At 38.1% G+C, this 21,956-nt stretch overlaps 2 protein-coding genes across 6 annotated transcripts; one reads left to right on the top strand and one right to left on the bottom strand.

The window, feature by feature from the left end:
* Window positions 1-1,772: 1,772 nt before the first annotated feature.
* LACC1 (laccase domain containing 1) lies at window positions 1,773-17,977 on the bottom strand (the record flags this gene model as incomplete). 3 transcript variants are annotated; one of them, XM_079299634.1, is made up of 6 exons in its annotated part: window positions 9,338-9,458; window positions 5,453-6,048; window positions 4,694-4,875; window positions 4,033-4,198; window positions 3,188-3,413; window positions 1,773-2,748 (listed from the first exon to the last, which is right to left on the bottom strand). In XM_079299634.1, exons 2-6 carry the CDS (start codon window positions 6,018-6,020, stop codon window positions 2,574-2,576), a joined length of 1,317 nt encoding a protein of 438 aa, XP_079155760.1. In that variant the 5' UTR covers window positions 6,021-6,048; window positions 9,338-9,458. The 3 variants fall into 3 exon arrangements, with proteins under 3 accessions (XP_079155760.1, XP_079155761.1, XP_079155762.1); XM_079299635.1 differs by lacking the exon at window positions 9,338-9,458 and adding an exon at window positions 17,840-17,977 and having other exon boundaries at window positions 1,951-2,748; XM_079299636.1 differs by lacking the exon at window positions 1,773-2,748 and having other exon boundaries at window positions 3,184-3,413.
* Window positions 11,352-20,367, top strand: CCDC122 (coiled-coil domain containing 122). Of its 3 annotated transcripts, none has more exons than XM_079299673.1 (5): window positions 11,352-11,473; window positions 11,634-11,766; window positions 13,361-13,759; window positions 14,872-14,988; window positions 18,262-20,367. In XM_079299673.1, the coding sequence occupies exons 2-5, from the start codon at window positions 11,653-11,655 to the stop codon at window positions 18,424-18,426; spliced, it is 795 nt and encodes a 264-aa protein (XP_079155799.1). In that variant the 5' UTR covers window positions 11,352-11,473; window positions 11,634-11,652; the 3' UTR covers window positions 18,427-20,367. The 3 variants fall into 3 exon arrangements, with proteins under 3 accessions (XP_079155799.1, XP_079155801.1, XP_079155800.1); XM_079299675.1 differs by lacking the exon at window positions 18,262-20,367 and adding an exon at window positions 16,961-17,085; XM_079299674.1 differs by lacking the exon at window positions 11,352-11,473 and having other exon boundaries at window positions 11,631-11,766.
* Window positions 20,368-21,956: the final 1,589 nt, after the last annotated feature.

The following is a 21,956-nucleotide window of genomic DNA, read 5'->3' as shown; positions in this document are numbered from 1 at the left end:
GCCTTTGTAACAAGGGGTTTTGAAAGAAGCTAGGATTCAAAGTCCAGCCTGATTTGAGACTGAACCTTACAATGTTCTTTTATCAGTCATGGAGTTTTCCACCTCAGTCATCCATGTGCAAAAGATTGTTTCCTGTCTTGAAAGGTTTACAGTCATGTAATATAAATTCATGTAAAATAAAAAAATACAACAATTGTGGTAATGATTTGTCTTCCAAGAGGTTAAACCTTTGGTATTTCTGCTCATTCTGGTATTCTCTCCAGTTTGCACAGCCCTACCATGACCTGTAAATGTTTTTTTTCTAAACACAAAATCTCTACTGTAATCCTTGAGCAGGTGAGAACAAGACAGGGTTTACTATCAGTATCATGTTAATGTGACCTAATACACTGTTGAGAATTTGAACTGTGGGAATTAGCACAACTGCAAGGTCTTTCTACTTACTGCAAAGATAAATGAATTAGTTTAAAACCATCTTTGAGGTGAGATGGGTTAACAGCAGGCACATGGGCCCCTATGATGCTTCATCTGTCAAGTACCTTGCAGAACCAAGTAACTCAGCTGTTTTTGATAGCATACCCTTGATACACAAGGGAAGAGGGTTAGGTGAAGGGCACCACTGACAGGCAAGCTTTGGCTGAGCTTCAGGTGCAGAGACTGAAAGCTATGTAGTGCTACTGTCCCTACAGCTTCAAGAATAGCTACAGCTTACTCACCTCACTGCTCTGTCAATCAGTATCCATAAAGTGGTACAGAAATCAGGGCAAAGGGACAGAACTAAAAGGTGGAGGTAGGTTGCTGGATTGGTGTTTTTAGCTAGTGCAGCAAGATAAGCCTGTCAGTGTCCATATAATTATATTATCCTATATTTAGAACAAGTCAATAATACACGTAATACATGCCATACACACCATTTGCTGGTGTGCAGCAATGTGCTTGGCAACTCTAAACTGAGCAGGGTGAGTGTTGCCCCTGTTGGATCCTGAGCCTCTGGTTTGAAGCCAGCTGAATGGAGAAAGCAATGGAGGGGTTTTAAAAAGGTAACTGAAAATTGTCAGTGACTGCAGGGCTACAGCAGAAGAAGAATAATATTTCTGAAGAAGTGAGATAGTTGGCATGCTTTTTTTGTAGATGGGTACAGTCAGAAAACACAGAGCCAGGTTCTTCTCTGTGAAATACCATTCACAGGTAAAAGGAAGTTTTGAAAAAAATGTCTGTTCTTCTGGAAAACAAGAAAAGGTCTAACTCAGTCAGCTCTGAATCAAAATGAAAACTGATTACTCCTCAAGCACAGGTATTAGGATAACTTGGCAGATGACCGTAGAGGCAAAAGTAGCAGCTTGTGCAGTGTGGTGCTTTGCAAACCGCATGGTTTGGACCCCGATGCATGCACCCATCCATCCATCCCTCCATCCCTCCGTCCGTCCGTGCCTCCAGGATGTCTGAGCAGCGCGGGCGAGCACTGACCTCTAGTGGGCAGAGCAGTCAGAGCGGGGAAAGCTGGCAGAACGCGAATCACAAAGCACGTCATGCACGATGCTGGCCCAAGGCTTGTGCTTGGCAGCTCTGCGAGCCGCAATCAGCACAGCTTCACTGTTAGCAATCCCTCACTGTCTGCGTGTCAGAAAGCATCATGTCTATTGTAAAATCTAGAGCCGTTTTTTTTTTTAATGGCCGAAAGAAAACAGTGCACACTTAGAATTTGCTTAGTAAGACGTGTAAGTCCAACTACTGAACAGTAAAATCAACTCAGGATAAATTCACTGAACTTTTTAGATATTTATTGAATAACTTGGCATTGTTGAGACTGTGTCAAAGGCATTATTAAAGCACCACTGTTTAAAGAAAAAGAATCCTAAGAAGACATGAACCTACACACCATAAATTAAGGATTTTAGTCCTACTTTTCCTACAACTAAAAATTACAGAATCATGAGAGTTCATATATTTTCAATGTCTGCCCCAAAAGAGCCTGCACACTTCTCTTTCAAGCTCTTTTCCATAGGAAAAGTCCTGTAAATACTTTGGAGCTCTTTAAACTAGTCCAAAGAAGAAAATTATTTCCACGCACAAATTTTTGTAAGGCTTCAGCTGAAGCTATCAAAGTTGAGTGTCTCAAACAGGTAACGTGCAATATCAGCTTCCCTGCCTGTATCATCCATGTCATACTTAGTGTCATTCAGCAGTCTCAACCAGAAGCTAATGAAAACTGGCATTTTTTGGGCTTCCACCACCTTAAGATAAGACGTTTCTGGAAAATATTTGATCAAGGAGGATCCATAAACTTGGAGCTTGGATCTGGGGTCTTGTAGAAGGATTTTTCCACTGGTGTGGGTTGTCCTTGTTTCCTTTTCACCTCACCTCACACAAGAAGTGCTGTCCCCACACCGCAGGTACATATTCTTGCTTCAGAAGGGCAAGGAAAGGAGCAAGCAGGAGAATCTCAAGACCCATGGATTCCCTGCTGCAAGTCTGTGAAAGAAAGGAGGTAAATCTTCTATGAGGAGAGCAGAATGCCTGACAATCCAGCAGACTTATTATCTAAATGCTGTTCCAGAGTAAGAGATATTGTCTCAGTCTTTGATGGATATGAAGCCAATCTGCGTCCCAAAGTTAGTGCCATCACGAAAGTGAGAGTAAAATTTATCAGGGTGGCATGCAGTACAGAAAGTGATGTTTTGGTTCTGGTCTGTGACAGAATCATCTTGGATGTTCTCGGGAAGAATCCCACCTCTCTCAAGAAGAATCCTGAAAAAAAAGAGAAACAGAAAATAGTATTTTTTGTACATCTTCACATGCTCTAAGGCACTATCATTAAGGCAAAACCTCAAGTAGAACTGAACAAACTGTGGCAGTATTGTATTTCATTTGCTTTTTTTTCTTTCTTTTTTTTTTTATTATTAGATTAAAATAATTACTTTCCTGCAACTCGTAAAATTACAGTACATTTGTACTTTTGTCTATAATCCATAAGCTAAAAATATATAACAGTAAAACAATAAAATAATAGCTGAAATCCAGCAAAAGTGAGCAAATACCATTCATTCAAAAGTATTCTTTCTTGATCTGCAAAGAACTAGAGAGTACTTTGTTGAGAACCCTGACCATATTAGTGCTAAATAATACTTGGTAATGAATTATTGGTAATGAATGTAGAATTAATCATTTGTTCCCTCAGGAGCTTTACCTTGTTGCTCTTCTGATATCAATATAAGGACTTGCAGAGTCAAATAGTCTCACACACTTTGGATCAATTCTGTGAAATTCTTTTGCTGATTCGTGAGGAAGTTTATAGCAGCAAGGTCCCACAGATGGGCCCAGCACCACAAGGATATCTTTCACATTACAGCCATATTCAGATACCATAGCATTCACTGTGGCCATAGACACTCCTAACAATGTGCCCTTCCATCCTGTGACAAAAGAGAGGTTGAAAAAAAATTGGTATACTTTTTCTTTTTAATTCTCTAATTAATTTCTAAATTAATTTTTCTACCACTTAAAAATACATGCAATTATTATTGGGAAATACATTTACACCTATAATTAAGTAATTCTTTTTAATAATAAATTATCTTAGAAAACCCCCCTCCCCCTCAAATAGACACATTATCAGAGATAATAATAATCAGTTTTCTAATATAATTTTGTGGAGATGGAAACTAGAGAGAAGTTTTTAGATTAGAATTCCAGAGTTCTTTTTCCCAATTGCCCTGGTTTGAGCAATTAGAGCATAACTCACAGCTTCTCTGTGCTTGAAGCATTTAAGTGAGAATATAACAGAAATGTATCAGAAATATATTTTTATAATATGGTCAAATATTATTTTGTTTTAATGTTTTTTTAGGGAAAAAAAAAAAAAAAAGAAAAGCAACCCAGGCTCAAGCTAGAGATAGATTGTGGAACAGACAGAAACCAAGTTTGCACTTGAGCACTGTTTGGAACAGATACAAGAAAGCCCAGCTTTTGGTTATTGTATCTCGGTTTGAGTCCCAGGAAATCTCTGCATTGCACAGGGAGTGGAATTCCTACCAGAATGAGCAGCACCACAGGCTCTTCTGACAGGGTCAGCAAACAGCACGGGTATGCAGTCAGCACCTGGAGCTGCCAGAGTGACACCCTTCTGATTAGTAACTATTCCATCATAGTTGTCAGGCTCTGTCTTTCCCATAACACACACAGCATTAGCATGATCAACCTGCCAAAACAAAACCAGAATGTGGACAGTGATATGGTTGCAAAACAGCCCCGCTCTGACTAGTACAAGGTTTTCTCTTTGACATGAAACACATTTCTGCACTAACTGATTACGTATGGAAATCAGGTGAGCCCTTGTTCAAATGCCACGAAGATGTATCAGTAGAAAACCACTATAGAAGCAATGGTGCGTTTTTGATTTAGGAGAAAGTGCTCTGATAATTTATCTGATTATTCTACTTGTAAAGTAGAACTACTTGATAAGTTAAATATTAGCACAGACTTGGAAGAATCAGTGCTGCCTCTCCACATTGTTACAAATGGCTGATAGTTTGGATGGCTATTCCCTTAGATAAACTGCCAGCATAAATGTTTTAATTGTCCTGCTTATCACAGGTTCTTGCTGACAAAGATAAGAATAATGACCATCATTTAGCCAGTGATACAAGAAGGAATATCTGAGCCATTTACTTGAATCCATTGTTTTATAAGATACCTTGACTCTGTGAAAAGCCTCTGGGTTAAATCCTGCAGCATTAGCTAGCCGGCGGAGATTTTCTTTAACAACAACTTGTGGGTCCCTTCGCTTCGAGCTGCTGAAGAGATTGCAGGAGCTTAGAGTTGGTATGTAGGAGATCCCACCTGTCCTTGTGGTGAACCCATGTAAGAAAATATCACCTGGCAAGGCAAGAAAACACAACAAACAATTGCTTTCAAAACAAGATCAAACCAGCTATTACGTGGGTTTATACTGAAGAGACGTGGAGTCAGCCAATCGAGTATTGCTTTACCTTAGATTTAGCTGTGGCATTTAAATTTAAGGATTCCTAATTTCCTTCTTGCTCATGTCATGCCACAGGAAGGACACTGAAACATCAGGCATGTCTGGGGCTGCAGACCTATCTTTTCTTTCCAAATTATGTTGGTAACTCTTGAAGTGTGTAATTCCCATACAGAGAGGAGAAGATTTTATGGTCTGACCTCACTAAACTCAGGACTTTCCTCAGATCATGTTCAGACCTGGAACAGTTTTGCCAGCCTTTTGCTGTTATTTCTATTGACACTTTTCCCTCTTATATACATTATACTTCCCTCTTATATACATTAGACACTATTACAACATCATATAGAGTTACTTGATGCCTGAAGGCATTTCCAAATCTCACCTATTTTGCAATTCCCTTGAAGAAGTATGCTTGTTAAGTCTCGGTAAAAACTATTAGCTGGAAAAACTAAAAGCTGGAACTCTCTTTACCTGGGATCAGGGAAGATCTGAGGATGGTGAGCTCCCCTTTTAGGCTTGGCAGGCTTTCCAAGTACATCTGAATCTCACTTTGGATGAGTGCCACGTCCTGTGAAGGAAGAGTTTGCCCTTCATTCTGATGTTCAGATATCTGCAGGTTTTCACAGTCAGATACCACCTGCAAATCCTCAAATTCAAACTGGTAGACTGATGTAAAGAGATGGTCTATATATACTTTCATTAAGTGCTTTCTTAAGGTAGGCAGAATAACTTTAATGATGCTCAGGTCTTTTTCATCCAGTCTCTGTTTGATGGTGTACAAAGCAGCGGATGTAGTCTGAGCAGATACCACTTCCAGTTTTCTATTCAGACTCTGAAAACTTCTCAGAGCTGGGAGCAAGAACTCTTGTTCACCTTTCCTTTCACTCCCCTGCCTCTGGCAACACATGACATAAACACACAGAGCATGGATTGAAGAGTGTTTCTCAATAGCCTCCAGAGTGTTGTGCAGTAATCCTTGGATGTTGCTCTGAGAGTTGGCTGGGAGGCTGAACAGATCTATCAGTACTGCTTCCACCATCTTCCAGGATATTTAAGGGTTTCTCCAACTGTCAGGTAGGAACAAAATATGAAAAACAAACAAAAAGTCAAGAAGGGTGCTGTTAGTCTGAGCACAGAATCATGTTAGGGCATTTAATTCAGTGATACTTTGTAGAGAAGGTACATAGCAGTTCCTTACTCAGGCTTTCCCAGCTTGCATCAAAATAAATTCCAACAAAAGAAAACTAGCGGAAATGGAAATAATTATCTATTTATTTAAGCATTTAGGTATTTCCCTACTACCCCACCTACCTCAGGTCTTTCCCAGGTCAGGGATGATGAAAGGTTGCTACATAAGATTAGATTTATTGTATCAATTAACCCTCATTAGCCTAATGGATCTTCTTGACATGACTGATGGGCCGTCCTCCAACTTCCATGATGCAAACAAATACAGAGGACCCTTAGCTTCCTGGGACTGGAGGAGTTTCTGTAACATCTCTTTGGAGGTGTTTGACATACTTATGGCTGAGGTGGAGTTCATGCCTGCTACCCCTCCTGGCAGCAGAGTGCTGAGCTGTGAGGGCAATGACATATTTTTCCCATAGGCCTTCACAAGATATTTTGTACTTCTCCCTTTTGCGCTTCCAAAAGTATTGACTTGATGATTTCTGACTTTCATGTGAAGGGGCACATGACCACAATAGTTCTTCTTTTCAGCATGCACAAGAACTCAGTAGAAGTTACTGAAACTTTACCTAGTAATGAAAGAAGTACTTAGAACTAAATTAAAGCAAGAGAATACTGTGCACAAATTCCTGCCTCAGCTTTTTCACTCTGCTAGCTGCACTCAGCTCTGAAATCAAGATGAGTTAAGCTTATCCAGCATCATCCTCTAATTCTGATTTTGTCCTGTGGTCCATGGTGTAATTCCAGTTTTGGTGGTTAGTTTTTCCCTTTTCTGAACTTTGTTGATCCAAGGCTAGCTAGGCCTACCTATGAAAACTTGTCAATTCATTTTTTCCTCTCTCTGTTGCTATGAAGGCCTATGTTACATATCCTCTCAGAATTGTCTTACTTTCTTTTCTCTCTGTCTGATCATCTTTCTGTTTCCAGTGTAGGTATCCAGAAGTCTGGAACAAAAGGATAGATCCCTCTGCTTTGGGAACCTTGAAGATACCTACTTAGATTTCAAGACTAAGCACTGTGCATGATCTAGGAGAAATATATGCACCTTTACCAAGAGTTGTAAGACCCCATAATAATTCAGAGTAGTCTTTAACACCTAATTTTTTTTTTTCTCCACAGCAACAAATTCTGCATGAATATTAATTTACTTGTAGGAAAATGCTTATCTTTTGCAACTTGGGAATCTTTTAAGTCTTTGAAACCAATGCTCTGCTACAAGAGCTAACCACACCAAATAATGCCTGGCAAAATTTTCCTGCCCCAAGACCTCATTCTCCTGTAACCACATGAATGTTCTGGCTTCAGATCACTTCATTATCCTGCAAAAATACTATTTCTATGTGTACTTGAGGCTGATCATTATGATAGACATGATGTATTCCCTGGCATTTTATGATTGACAGTGGATTTCCAGTGTTTCTACACTGAAATGAGAGGTCAAAGACCTCTGTGGTTTTAAAGGACGGCTTATTTAGAGAAGGTTTTACAGAAAACATTCTGTATTTTCTTCATTGTTCTTTCCCCTAGACTGGAAGAAAAATAATCCTGACTGAAAATGATGTTTTCTTTTCTGCGAATTGAACACTTACAAAGATTAATTAGTGACTATCAAAACAGGTGATCTCAAAATATCAAGATGTGATAGCAAAACAAAAGCAGCCACCAAAGAATTTATGACTCCTGATTTTGCTCAGAGTATTAAGTACACACAGCTGATAATGGATTTTAGAGGAAAGAGCTTGCTAAGAAAACAGTGCTGAAACAGACTCATGCCAAAGACCATGACTTGGGAAATCAGAGTATTTCCTTCCCTACCCTGACACTCTCTGTGGGAGGCCTGTCTGTGTGTGACATGATCCCAATCAAGGTACAGCTAATAGTTCCAGGGAAGACAGGACAACAGAGGGGTGTAGTGCAAAACCAGATTATTGCTCCACTTCAGATATGTCAACAGTGGAAGGTAAATAGAGTTCATTGCTGTTCTTGTGCTTGCCTAGAAAAGTACCACCAAAGAAAGGGTGGAAGGAAAGTGTTTGATGAGGGAGAGGTAATTGCATACATTGTTACTCAGTTGTGTATGCACAGCAAAAACTCCACAGGGGCAATTATTGGGATTTATGCATAGGAACAATGAGGCTGATTCACCCTCGTATCCTTCCAGCTTTGCATCACAGAGTCCTAGTGAGGACAGTGGTGTCAGAATAAATTTGCTTATAATCATAGCAAAACTGGTTCCTTTCTAAGTCACTAAAAAAAAAATAAATCTCAAAACATGTGCTTGCCAAGCCCAGCAATGTTTCAGCTTATGGGAGATGTATTATTTAGTTATTCAGGTTTTAATTAACATGCTCTACAGTCCCAGTGTTCCATCGAAGCCACGTCCAAAAAAATAAGTACATTTATTAAGGAGTTGATAGTTTTGGCACAGAGTTCAAGACAAATACTTTCACAAACTTGAAGCCAAGGCAACCCATTAGTTATTTTCTCACTCCCTAAAACTGACAGTACAAACACTTGGAGGTTATGAGATTTTCTAGCACAGATATCAAGAAAAGTAGGTCAAAGAAAACAATCAATAATGATATGAGAGGTGAGGAGGTAATGAGAGCAAAAAGTAGAAAAGCAAAGTGAATACAGAAAATTAACAATGAAGGAAATAAAACTAGGCTTCAGAGAAGAGACAGCCCAGGGTAGAAAAGAGATGCAAAAAAGCAATTTTCAAGAACCCCAGAAATCTAATTCTAAAAGTTCACTGTTGGCCAAGACAAGATTGTTGACAATTTCCTGCATCTTTGAATCCTGCTGACCATCTTATATTAGTAGAGGAACTGAGAGAAAAGACATAATTTTTTGAAAATTAAAATGGCAGGAGATATTTAACATCTACCAGAGACACCCAGAGAAAGAAAACAGGTCACTGAAGCAGCCCAAATGAACAGTGATAATAGCACATGTGTAAAACTTCAACATGAGCAAACACAGAAAAGAAACTCCAAAAACCAGGAGGAGGAAGAAATATATTTAAGCCTCTTAAACTGGATTAAAATAAAACATTCTTCCTCTTTTAACCTAGCTTTTTTTAAGGCAAGGTTGAAGAAACAGAAATCACCACATACAATGAAAATACTGAAGCATATGCAGTTTTCATAAACACAGGAGTTTACTTACACAGGTGGACAATCCTACTGAACTCTGCAAGGTACCATCTGATAAAACACACAGACATTTCCAGCTTTATATATCTCACTTCTTTCAGCCCCGGAGCCGGTTTGTACAAGCTGGAAATTCCTGCGCAGCGTAAGGCTGCGGCGGGAACCTGTATTTCTTCTTTTGCACGGGACCCCGCTTTGCTGCCTCCGGGAAGAACAAGCAGTTCTGCAGGGCAGCAGCGCCATGAGCGAGCCCGGGGAGCGCCGAACGCGGAAGCGGCGCTGACCCCGCTGCGATCACACCTCCTGCTCCGCAAACCGCAAACCGGCTCACGAACCACAAACAGGGCACAAGAACTTAAAGGAAAACTTGTGCAGAGAGAGGGAGCTTCCTTTCCTGAGCTGCAGCTGAGTGTTCCACGGGAGTATTTGGCAGCCAGGCGCGACAGAGAGGGTACACAGTGTCCGCTTCGGGGCCTGCAGTGACGGTGGCAATTTCTCCTTGCGGCACTGGGGAATTTCACACAGCTTAGTGCAAAAGTCTTAATCCTCTGACGGGACGATGCAAAGGTTAAAAGGCAAGCAAGGAAATGAGGGATTTATACGAGGCTTGTGCAAGAATCAAATGATAATTAATGCATTTCCTCAGCTGTGTTAAAATCATAGTCGTGACTGTCAAGTGTATGACAACGGAAGACAGGGGCAAGAAAAAAATGACAGTAGTTTTTGATGGGCAGAGGAATTAATAAAGACTGATTTCCCATAAATTGCTGTTTCCTGTTGGTCCTTTCCCTGCAAGCACAGTAGATGTACATTTCTGCCAGGTCTGAAACACACACGGTGGGTGCTCTGCCTCCTGCTAATCCCTTCAGCATGTGCTGGGCAGAGGGATGAGAGCTGAATCCTGGTTCTCCCTCCCGAAGGGAACTGATGGGACGACCTTGTCCTTCCCCTTATCCAGACATCTCTGCTCCTGAAGTTTTGCAGAAATCGGTCATCTCTGAGGCTTTCCACCCCACTGCCAAATGTGACTGAGCTAGCTCATTAAGAATTAACAGAACTGCTTGGTGCAGAGAAACCAATGCAATCATTCAGTTTCCTTCGGCCAGACTAAGGAAGTGAAAGTAATTACGGTTGTTATTTTTGGTGCAGAATGCTGAGAAGGAAAAGGTCAGAAAAGGGTGCAAAACAATATTGAAAAAAGACAAATTGACATCACCTGAATGAAATATTATATTCAGCTTACGCCACTTCAGAAAAGGGATGAAATAAATACGTCATGTGCAGAGAAGAGCAATTAGCTTATAAAATCGTTGTTATATATATTATATTTTTATATATGTGAGTTGCTTAATATTATATATAATATATATATAATATATAATTAAGTTGCTTAACATAACTTATAATAATTGCAATTCGAAGTTCAATAGGTTATAAAAATATAAAAAATACAAACCCGATAAATTTAAAAATCGTATTATTAAAATAGTGCGATTTAGGGTTAAAGTTCCCCAGAATTCCGTGGATTGAGTACAAGCGGGCCAGAGGCAAGTCCGTGCATACAGAGCAGAGCTCGGCATGGGCCAGAAGAAACTGGGACACATCTCCTTCGTAACCCAGCGGTGCTCGGGAAAAACTTGATGTTCTGTGCACAACAAATGATGGCAGCAAGTGCAGTGTAATACAATGAAGGGGGTAGCTCGGGATGCTCGGGATGCTCGGGAGCAAAGGGCGCGGAGCGGGATGGCCTCAGGCACGCAGGGCCTGTGTCAGGGGTGGTGACACAGCCGCACATTTCCCGGGGGAGCCCTCCAGGATCGGCCCCTCTGTCCCGCCGGGATCGGCCCCTCTTTCCCCCGGGATCGGCCCCTCTCTCGCCGGGATCGGCCCCTCTTTCCCCCGGGATCGGCCCCTCTTTCTCCCGGGATCGGCCCCTGTCCCGGGCGGTGGCGGGGCCCGGGGCCTGAGGGGCGGCGGCAGCGGCAAGGCGGGTGTTGGAGAAAGGCGAGAGCGCGGCCTCAGGCGTTTCAGATGCTCTTTTAAAGTCCCCACTGTGCTCACAAACTGCGGATCTGTTCTGCAGAGAAGCCGGGAGAACGCCGCAGTAGTTTATTTTGTGAGATTCTGCAAGAAAGCGTTCTAATTCTCAGTGGTTAGCTTTGAGTAGCCTGTTCTTGCTAATTAAAAATTAACCAAGTAAAATTAATACATCAATCTGTGATCCCACGGGACAGCCCTCAATATTGTTTTATCTACAAGAACTAAATGGTAAAAAGATAAAACAATTCACCTCTTTTTTTAAATCCCCCCAGCTCTTCACTTCTGCCTGAAATGGCCAAGCAAAGCTCCCTGTCACTAGCTGAAGTTGTGAAACAAGTTGCAGAGCAGCAGCAGTCACAGGTGGCAGATGTGGAAAAAAGCAAAGCAGTTCTTTTCCAATTGCAGGTAATAGGGCTTTTTTAGAGTAGTTTAATCAATTATGTTTTCATTAGAAAGTTAAAAGTATTTCCTTGACCAAGGGAAGCTGATGGTACTTCATGGGTGAGTGCAGTGCAAGTTCCATCCCTGTGTGTGGCATTTCGGCTCAGCCAAAACTGGGTTTGTATTGTTGTTTGTAAGGCCACAACACGGCTGAGTCTTCATTACAGCAGGTGAAACGTTGGTTTGTTACTTGGAAAAACCAAAACAAAAATACTGAGCTGAAACCACAAAGCAAACTCACATCAACTATATGCAAAGTTAGAGGTTTTTTGATATTTTTTTTAAATCATAATTTCCTAAGAAATTGTGGATGAAGGGTATTAAAACTTCTTTTTTTTCTTTCTTTCTTTCTTTTAGATTTTCACCACAGTATATAATTTTTTCCTAGCAAATTTTTAACACAAAATACTTTTTTCCCCCCTTTTGCTTGAAGTGGGCATCCTAAATAGTTATTAAATACTGGTATTACTCAGTACTGTTTTGTAGAACACTGGATATGTGTAGTTTGTGTGAAGACTGTGATCATTTCTCTTTTATATTAAGCTTTCAGTTATTATTTAACCTTCAAGATCAAATTTCTATTGAGAAACTTACTTTTAAGTCTGAGAAAAGGTGATTCCAGTTGACATTTTTGAGCATGGAAGAATGCAAATGGAAATAGTAGAGTTCCAATTATATGTGCATAGCTCTACAACTGCAATAGCTGATATTTGAAATTTTGGACAAAGATAACATTTCTGAAGCAGCAGTGAAATCTTGTATTTTTTAGGAATGTCACTAGACTGGCCACACTTTACAAAAAAGCTTTGTCCTATATCACATAATATAGTCTATTAATGCTGCAAAAACAATTTGTGATAATACAATTTAAAAACATGTATCTGTTTTAAAAAAGACCCACAGAACTTTAAAGCCCTAGGTAATGACAGGTCCTTTCCAACCTTGATGATTCTGTGATTTCTTATGATGGTTTGAAGCTCTTCTTGGTTTTATTCACTTCTCATCAGTGAGATAACACAGAGGCCTTTTTAGGACTAGACACATAAATCTTGGGTGTAAGAAATAAAATAGCTGTGATTAATTCAACTCTCAGCTACTACTGTGATGAAGTCAGGCTTAAAAACCTCAGCTGAACAGTCTAGTTAAGCTCCATCACTTGGCACACCCCTCTATGTGATTGTCTGGGTTTGCAAAGGATTTTTGGCACCTTTTGGTTATTTTTAGTCTGATTAGTATTTTGCCAGCTCTAAGCAAACATTAGAATTGGGTTTGATCTGCCACATTCTATATATCTTGCAACTGAGAAGAACTTAAAAGTGAGGTCAAAGGTATCTTATTTAGTATTTATACTCAATCTAAGGGCAGAAGACTAAGATACATTGTGCTTCTAAGATGATGATATTAAGAAATGCAAACCTAATTGTCTTACATTCAAATCACATTAGACAAGTGGAAAAAAAAAAAGACTGCTGCATAAATATAAATTCCAGTGTTTAACTAGGCACTTCATATTTTCCTTCAAAAATAATTCTTAAATCAACACTGAAATATTTTACAGGTGAAGTGTCAGGAACTAGAAAAAGAAATGAATGCTATTCTGTTAGAAATGAAGACAACAGAAAAGGAAATACATCTTCAAGATGATGCCATAGAAGTGACAAAATATCAGTGTGAAAATCTGGAGGCCCAAGTCAGAGCCCTGTATTCTGAAAATTTAAAATTGAAGTGTGATGCAGAAACAGTACAAGAGGAGTTTGAGATGATACTTGCAAGAAATAATGAATATCGGGAAAGAATAAAGGATCATAAACATCTCTTTTGGGAGATGGAAAGTAAATTGCCAGTTATGATTGAACTTGCTAAAAAGAAAGAATTTGTAGAAGAATTAAAGGCAAAGAAACAGGAATTAATATGTGATCTCCAGAATCCAGAAGGATCTGTTATAAAACAAGTGCAGGTACTATATTTCCTTTTTGATTTTTCCTTTTATGTGAAATAATGTTGACATGGTTCATATATTATGATTATTTTGCCTAGTATGTTCATAGTTCATGAGGGACAGAATATAGGGAATATAGGTAATTTATAATGCTGCATTAATTGGAGAAATTTTAACTTTAGTATGCAGTCAAAAATATCAGTATTGTTACCTGTTTAATATTGCAAAAAATTGTTTATGCTGTGTGATCAAATGAACTCAAATATTAAAATATTACAGAGCTGTAAATTAAGCTTTATCTTTGGATAAACTTACATAGATGCTTTACAAAATTCTGTGGAAGTCTACCATATTGTTACATTTTTCAGGAAAGAATACAATATTCTTTAAACTGTGCTGTCAACAAAATAAATTTGAGCTGTTTGCCAACAGGAGGTAGATTTGATGAGATGGTGATAGAAATAAGAAGACAGGAAAAATACATTTGGTATTCTAATCTAACACTCGTGGTTTTACTTGACCCAATTGCAATTTTTACTAATAACAATACAGAAGAATTTTTCACCAGAGAATTTTGTCAATATATGGACAAACACAAGTATGAAGTTGAAATGGAATCACTGATTTCAACTTTCATGTAATTTGCATTATTGAAAATTTGATGCTACTCTACTAATGTAAATTGATGAAAATTTGAACAACAGATCTTTCAGTACTGATAAATAAAGACTAATTAACATTGCATTTTGCTATGAGAAAGAAAAATATATCTCAAATGTAACAATAAACATTGTTTCATTTTGCAGTTAATTATATTTTAAATAAAAACCACCAAAATGAGCTCAACACCCTGTATTATTGTAGTTTTCATATTTCAGATCAAGAGTATATATTCTTACAGGTGTAAAACCATGTGACAAAATATTTACTAGTTAATTTTTAATTACCTCTTCTAAATTATTATCATTTCAATTAGTATTAATAGGCTTATTGTGAAATTGTTTATTATAGACTTTTATCTCATCTGTATTTACTGAGACTGTTAAAATGAGATAATTTAAATAAGTGTACTAGATGAACTGTGCAATCTTTCAAGGAGTGGATTTCTGTATCTTGACTTACATCTGCAGGAAGAAATCACACATTTAAAAAGCGAAACCACAACACTGAAAGATTTAATCAATGAAAAAAGAGATCTGCTAGAAGAAGAGAAAAAAAAGCATGCTAAGCTTAGAAAAGAAATTGAGGTGAGTCATTGGAATAAAATTTAATTGCAGTTCTCCTGATAGAATGTAGATAATGCAAATGAAGTTTGAAGTACTTTATACACCATTGCTGGCTATGCATTGTTCAAGTATAGGCAGTAATGATGCTGTCTAAAATTCTGGGTGCTGATAGTCTTTCTAAAATTTAGAGCTTTATTGTGAAGAACATTTTTTTCTGAAGTCTTTTGAGAAGGAGTTAATCTGTGAACTTTTGGAATGATTCCTGGAAAAAGAAGAGGTCACTGAATGGTAGTAAAGCAAATACACTTTTTAAAATTTCTGTAATACTTCTGAAATACTTTACATTTCACTGCTGACTTGATTATGTATGACTTGATAAATCATCAATGGAAGATTCAAATGGAACCAGGAAAATGGATTTCCCACGAATCTCCCTAATTTGAGCTGACATTAAATTAGGAATAGCACAGCAGCTACTAATTAGCTGACAAGATAAAATTCTGATCGATAGTTAAAACCTTCTCTTTTAAATAACTGAGCTCTATTTTTCATTTTGTTCCTTACTAAAATACCCTGTACGATTAAATAATTTTTAATTTGGAAGTTTCCTACCATTTATCTTGTCAGTTCAAATAAATGCCACAGAATTTAATGAGCAAAGTTTAATAATATAAAGATTAACTGATTTAAGGTCAGTTCTATTGCCCATTGTTAAATGTAGGAGGAAGAAAGAACAATTTTTTTCATGTGAGAGAGAATGGAGAGAATTTTTAACTTGAAAAGCAAAATACAGCTGCTTTAGAATAGGTCTGCTAGTCTGCATTTGAGAAAATATTTTATTACCAAGGCAGCATCCTCCTAAGAAAATTCTCTAAACCCAAAGTTAAATTAGAGAGCCTAAAAAAAGTTCTGTTCTGTTATAAAAATCAATTTGATTAAATAGTGAAGGTTAACCTTCACTTTTGTTCTTCGGTTGTTTGGATTATATATTCTTTTTGTCTCAGAAGGAAGCAGGTTTAAACCCAAAGCCGTTCAGGGTATTATTTTCTATTAAGAACTCTTCTGAAAACAGTCCAGTTTTTAATATAAGAACTGACAGTGGATAGACAGAGACATTTATACACAGCAGTCCTCAAGAATAAAGTGAGATACCAGGCACATGGATGAGGTTTTACTGAGCTGCAGTGGTGGAATTCAGCTACAGACTGTTGGCACCTGATATAATTGTTTGGAACATCCAAAGGAGGGCAGCTAAGGTGGGTCTTGAAGGGAAGCCATAAGAGGAACATCTGATATCCCTTGGTCTGTTCAGCCTGGAGGAGACTGAGGGGAGCCCTCACTGCAGTTACAGCTTCATTGTGAGGGGAGAGGAGGGACAGGCACTGATCTCTGCTCTGTGGTGACAGTGACAGCACCCCAGGGAATGCCCTGAAGTTGTGTCAGAGCAGGTTTAGATTGGATATCTAATAGATTGGATAATAGATTGGAAGAGGCTCTTCAGCCAGAGGGTGGCTGGGCACTGGAACATCTCCCCAGGGCAGTGGTCACAGCACCAGCCTGGCAGAGACCAAGCAGCATTTGGCCAATGTTCTCAGACACAGGGTGTGACACTTGGAGATGTCCTGTGCAGGGCCAGCAGTTGGACTTGGTTGTCCTGATGGGTCCCTTCCAACTCAACATATTTTGTGATTCTGTAATTCTTAAAGCAGCCTGTGGACTTTCCCTTATTGTCTTTCCTGAGAACCAGCCCCATCACTCATTTTTTGAAAAGCAGATGCTCTTCCCACCCTTTACAGGAATGTCAGCAATAAATCAGAGTGATTATCCATGTAGAGTCAAGGCTTCAGTCATAATGATAATTCAAGTTATCCACAAATAGTAGAAAATTTGTTGTTATGTAAAAGTAATTTTAAAAAACCCAACCAAAAGACTGTCTATTCCCTTGCTGCCCTCTTTCCCCAGTGTCAACGTGTGACTGTATTACTCTTGGCAGATGCTTGCCCATCCTGTCCTTAAACAACCCGGGTGGTGGAGATACTCCGAGTACAGACAATTTTTGTCTAGTGTTTGACTTCACGTACACAGGATCCAATAAAAAGCACAGTGTTGCCCCTTCCCGTCTCCAGTGAGCATATTACTGCTCCCTCCCTCAGCAGATTGCCAGATTGTTCCCAATAATGATGCTAGAGACACATTTCTAAAAAAAGCAGATAATATTGATCATGGATGTTTCAGTGTCATGCAGCGTAGCCATGCAGATGCCCCAAGCGCTCGTTTAGATGAGTGGATCTGACAGCATCCCTCAAAAAGTTACAAACAATTATAGTAGAGAGTAAGGTAACATGAAGGAAGCCATTGCCAATGAAAGAAGGCAGCAATTTAAAGAACAATAGTGAGGCAGTTTCCTAGTTATTTATGAAATTTAGCTAGTGAGATTTGCAAGAAGTCACCGGCAGTGCTGTGGTTCTGATGCAGCTGTACATCATCATGTGCATGTGAAATACACTGTAATAATGTTTCAATAAGCAGACACAAGACTAATTATATATTACCACTCATATGTCATTTAAACTAGGGTAAGTAAGCCCAAATTTCATTAAGGGAATGCCCATTATTTACATTTATATTGTAGTGAATGTTTCTTTCTTTTAAGAATTCAGAATGCAAATTTTCAGAGGATTATCTGCAGCAGTCATTCCTTTCCACATAAGGCAGTAATGAGGGCAGAATTGACAGTCCTGCATTGCTGCAGTATTGCCTAAGAAAAATGTGCCATTTTAAATGCAGTGCAGCTGCTACAGCCATTGAGGTTACCTCATTTGTATTCCCATTTATGTCCAAACAAGCTTGTCAAAGAATGAAAATTTCTTACTTCTCGCCTCTCATTCTGGAGCCTCAAATGTTCCACGTGCAAAGCCTTGCCAGAGCTGTGACATGCTGAGCCCTTGGGTAGTATTTGCTGTGTTAAATTTTAGACATCTACAGGGCAGATATCCACACTGCATTCTGCACTTAAGGTCTTAGTAGTACAGAGCTTTTCTTTCCTTAATGGGAAAGTGAGCCACGATTCATGTCCTAAACCAGACATCTGAAATGAGTTAGATGAATGGCTTCCTAGATGTCTCTCTTCAGTAGCTAAAAATAAATGGGATTGACTTGGTCAAATGTCAGAATAAATATTAGGGGAGAACTTGGTGAGCTGAACTCACCTCTGTAAATACTTTTATTTGAATGAAATTTTGAAGTTTGTTGGGTTTTTTTTTTGTTTGTTTGTTTGGTTCGGTTTTTTTTTAGGTACAGAATAAGAGATATGATGCTATTTTAAAACGTTTGCGTTGTCAACTGAACAAAGTCCATTCCAATAAAAGACAATGGCACTGGAACATTCAGCAATTGGAGAAGAAGGCCGCAGAGCTAAGAAAGTGTCTTGAAGTAGCCGAGTTAGAAAACATCATGTAACAAACTTAACAAAGCTAAAATGCTCATAATCTTTTCCAGGCAGGGGAGCTTTTTCTGGAAATGCTACAAATCTTAAATAGCCTGATAATTGGGTATTTTCAGTATTTTCTTTAAAGTTTTTCTCTCTTTCATTTTGTGGCCTAAACTTATAGCCACAGTAATAAGTTAGCTGTTCAGGAATATGTTAGCTGTTCAAGAATACAGTTACTGACACTTTCAGGTGTTTTCAAAATATGTGTCAATTTCATCTAAAAAGTTATTTGAAAGTCAAACAAATGAGATTTGGAAAGTTTCTTTAAATTTCACTTGATCTCTGAAAGTTGGAATATATGCTGTTTTTCCTACAGAAAAATTAATATTAGTATATATTTGCACTCCTGAGAGACAAAAGTTATTTCATCTTTTATCCACATCCCTTTTTATTGCAACTTTCTAAGGACCTCTGAAAGCTTTGATGGCCTGTATTTTGCCCTTGGGAAAGTTATATAGAAGATGTTACAGTCTGCCAGGATCTTCTGGCACAAAAGAATGGGGGACAAAGGGTCCAAAGGCTGTCCAGCTGTAAAAGGTTTTGAAACAAGTACACTCAGAACTGAACTTCAAATTGTCTGATTTCAACTGGTCTGACAGATGTTATCAAAGAGGAGTGAGTAGTTACCACATCTGGACAGCTTTCAAAATGGAACAACTCACCCTCAAGAAACAGGAATGCATTACAGATGACTGATGATAGAGGAATTTATTATCTAGAGGATTTTAACTAATATCAGCCTTCAAACACCTAAGTGCTTAATGACCTAAGATGACTCAGTGTAAATGACAAGGTATTTAAAATTCTTGTTAAAACAGTAATGAATAGTAACCATTTTCCTTTACATTCTTTTTATGTTTATATTGCTTGACATTTGAAGAATTTACAGTACTTTCCCTACTCTTAAACTCAAGGCAGTAGTTCCGCTTGGACATAAATTGTAATGTTCATCTCTTCTATGAAAGTAGCTTTTTATTTAAGGGGTTGTCTTGAATAATATAGATTTACCTTTACTCATGAACATAAAATGAAGACTATTTACTTCAAAAAATGTTAAACTGCTTATATATTATCTTATGAAAGCAAAATGCAGTACTATTATTACCTCCATATATTGATGTATATTTACATTTTCCTTAATATGTTATTTCACTTAATATAAAGTTATTTTAAGCAATATCCTGATTCATTAAGGCTCTCTTTCAACATTGTTAGTCTCAAGGCTTTTTTGCTCAGTCTTTTTCCTTTGCAATAATATGAAACAGACTGCTTTCATTAAAACAATAAAGTAGAAATAAAAACCTCAGTATTCTATGCTATAGTAACAGTATGTTCTGAATACTGAATCTTATTGAGTATGTAGCACAAAACTGTAACATTACAATTGTTTATCCCTACACAGAGCAAAATAACATCCATTTTATGCATGTGTCTTCTAGAAATGGTCCAGATCTGAAAAGTTGGAGAATTTGCTGTGTTATTGTTCGTTTTAGTGATTAAATGTTCTTCTTTTGTTTTGTGTGATTTCTAGTTTCAGTTTATTCATCTGTCAAGTGAAATGGGTGTACTTTATATTAAGCACAATGATATAAGTAAAAATACTGATGTGCTGTCTTCTTGGTGGGTTGAGTAGTTCAAGCCTTCAAAGCTATTTATTGTCAGACCTGACCAATTACTTTAGCTTAATGTATCCCCCCCTAAAAGTGGTACAACATCCAAGATTTTAAGGGTTTTAAGACAATGCACCCTTAAGTATGTTTTGTACCACTGTACCATATTATCTTGTTTTTATTTTAGTTTCTCATTATTTCTGCTCCAGCACAATTAATGCATCAAAATATATTTTATATCTTACTTGAACTAAGTTCATTTTGACATTTTTTACCATGGTCTAATATCACAGCCTTGCCTGTTTTTTACTAGCTAGAACAACTATAGCAAACAATCCAAACATTCTAATGTAACAACAACATCACACCTTTGTTTTTCTTTCTGACCAATGAAGATATTCATTATTACTTCCTTGGGAATTAGTTTCTGTGTATCAACACAGCTATGACTCACTCTTCTTGAATAAATACCTTGGGCTTACATCTCCCTTGTTCCTTTTCATAAATCTCAGTAATTTCCAGTATCTCAAATGACTTCTATGGTTCTATGGTACATGTTTTGAAATTGTTTAAAATAATTTAACAGGGGTGCATACAAGGGCTGCATTGGATCATTAAAGTTACATGACATAATAGCACTTCCTTTACTGCTACATGTGGAGGAAATGCTCCCTTCTATACAAACACCTTCCTGTCATCCAAGGTCTAAGCTGTGTTATACTCCTTGCTCTTTGCAGGAGAGCCCATGTTTTTCTTCCTGGGACCCTTCATAGGATCCCTTTATGGGATCTTAGCTCCCAATGGTTATTCCTCCTTTTTCTTCAGTGTAAAACTTGCTTTTTCACATACTTGAACTGTAGATACATTTTGTGGCAGTAAGGCTGAGAAGCTGAGGTGTACTTCAATTTCAATGCTCCCTCCATTCATATGGGGACACAGCTAAACCATGCAACAGCTGCTTTCTGGCCTGCACAGATGAGCTTCTTGGTAGAACCAGGTTGTGAATTGGAAGGAATCACAAGTGGCCAAGGATCTTTTTGATACAGAGTTCAGCTATTACCAGGGAATCCCCAGTAGTTACCAGAGTATTTGAGATACAAGTTAGTCCATTTAAATATGTATATTGACAAAACAAGTTCTATTACATGCATATACTGATTGTTGTTGTTGTCATCCCACATCACTGTCCTAGTTGAATGCCACAATTATAATCTCTTATCCTACATAAACACATAATTTGTGTGTTTAACTCAACTGCCTTAAAACATGACTTGGCTAATTTTTAATTTTGGAAACTTTGTCCTCCGTTTCCGCCAGACTTCTATTTTAGCCACTGACTACACCTGAAATCTGTATTCAGTGCTAAACACCACATTTTAGAGGATCAAACACATTTCACACACTTGCATTAAACAGAACATTGTATTGCAAACTACTTACATGTTTTCCCAGGTGCAGATCTCAAATCTAACATTCAGTGTTCAACAGAAAATAAATATAAGGAAGGTATAAATATTTTACTAGGGAATTACAGTTGATTGGGAGAAACCTTGCCTAGAGAATAAAAGTCATCAGAAACAAGGAAATAGAAATTACTGCCTTCTCTAAACTATCAGCATTCCATACAACAAATTAAAAAAAGAGAAATTATGTAGCTTTTTATAACAACATCTAGTTTCAACAAATCTTGGCAACCTGTTGAGGCATATTTTTCTTGGTAAAACATTGAACAGTAGCAGTTTGATTTCAGGACATTTTTCCCCTCAGTAAGTAAGCACAGACAATAGGACAATGGTTTATTATTTTTGGGAAATAACTTAGTGAATGGACTTTGTATTCTTATAACATGAAGCTCTCCCAGCTCTTCTTGGCAAACTGTGCTGCCAAAC

Source organism: Erithacus rubecula (genome assembly GCF_903797595.1).
Source record: "Erithacus rubecula genome assembly, chromosome: 1".
Lineage (NCBI taxonomy): Eukaryota > Metazoa > Chordata > Aves > Passeriformes > Muscicapidae > Erithacus > Erithacus rubecula.
The sequence above is the reverse complement of the archived record's forward strand: the minus strand, read 5'-3'. Positions and strand labels throughout refer to the sequence as shown.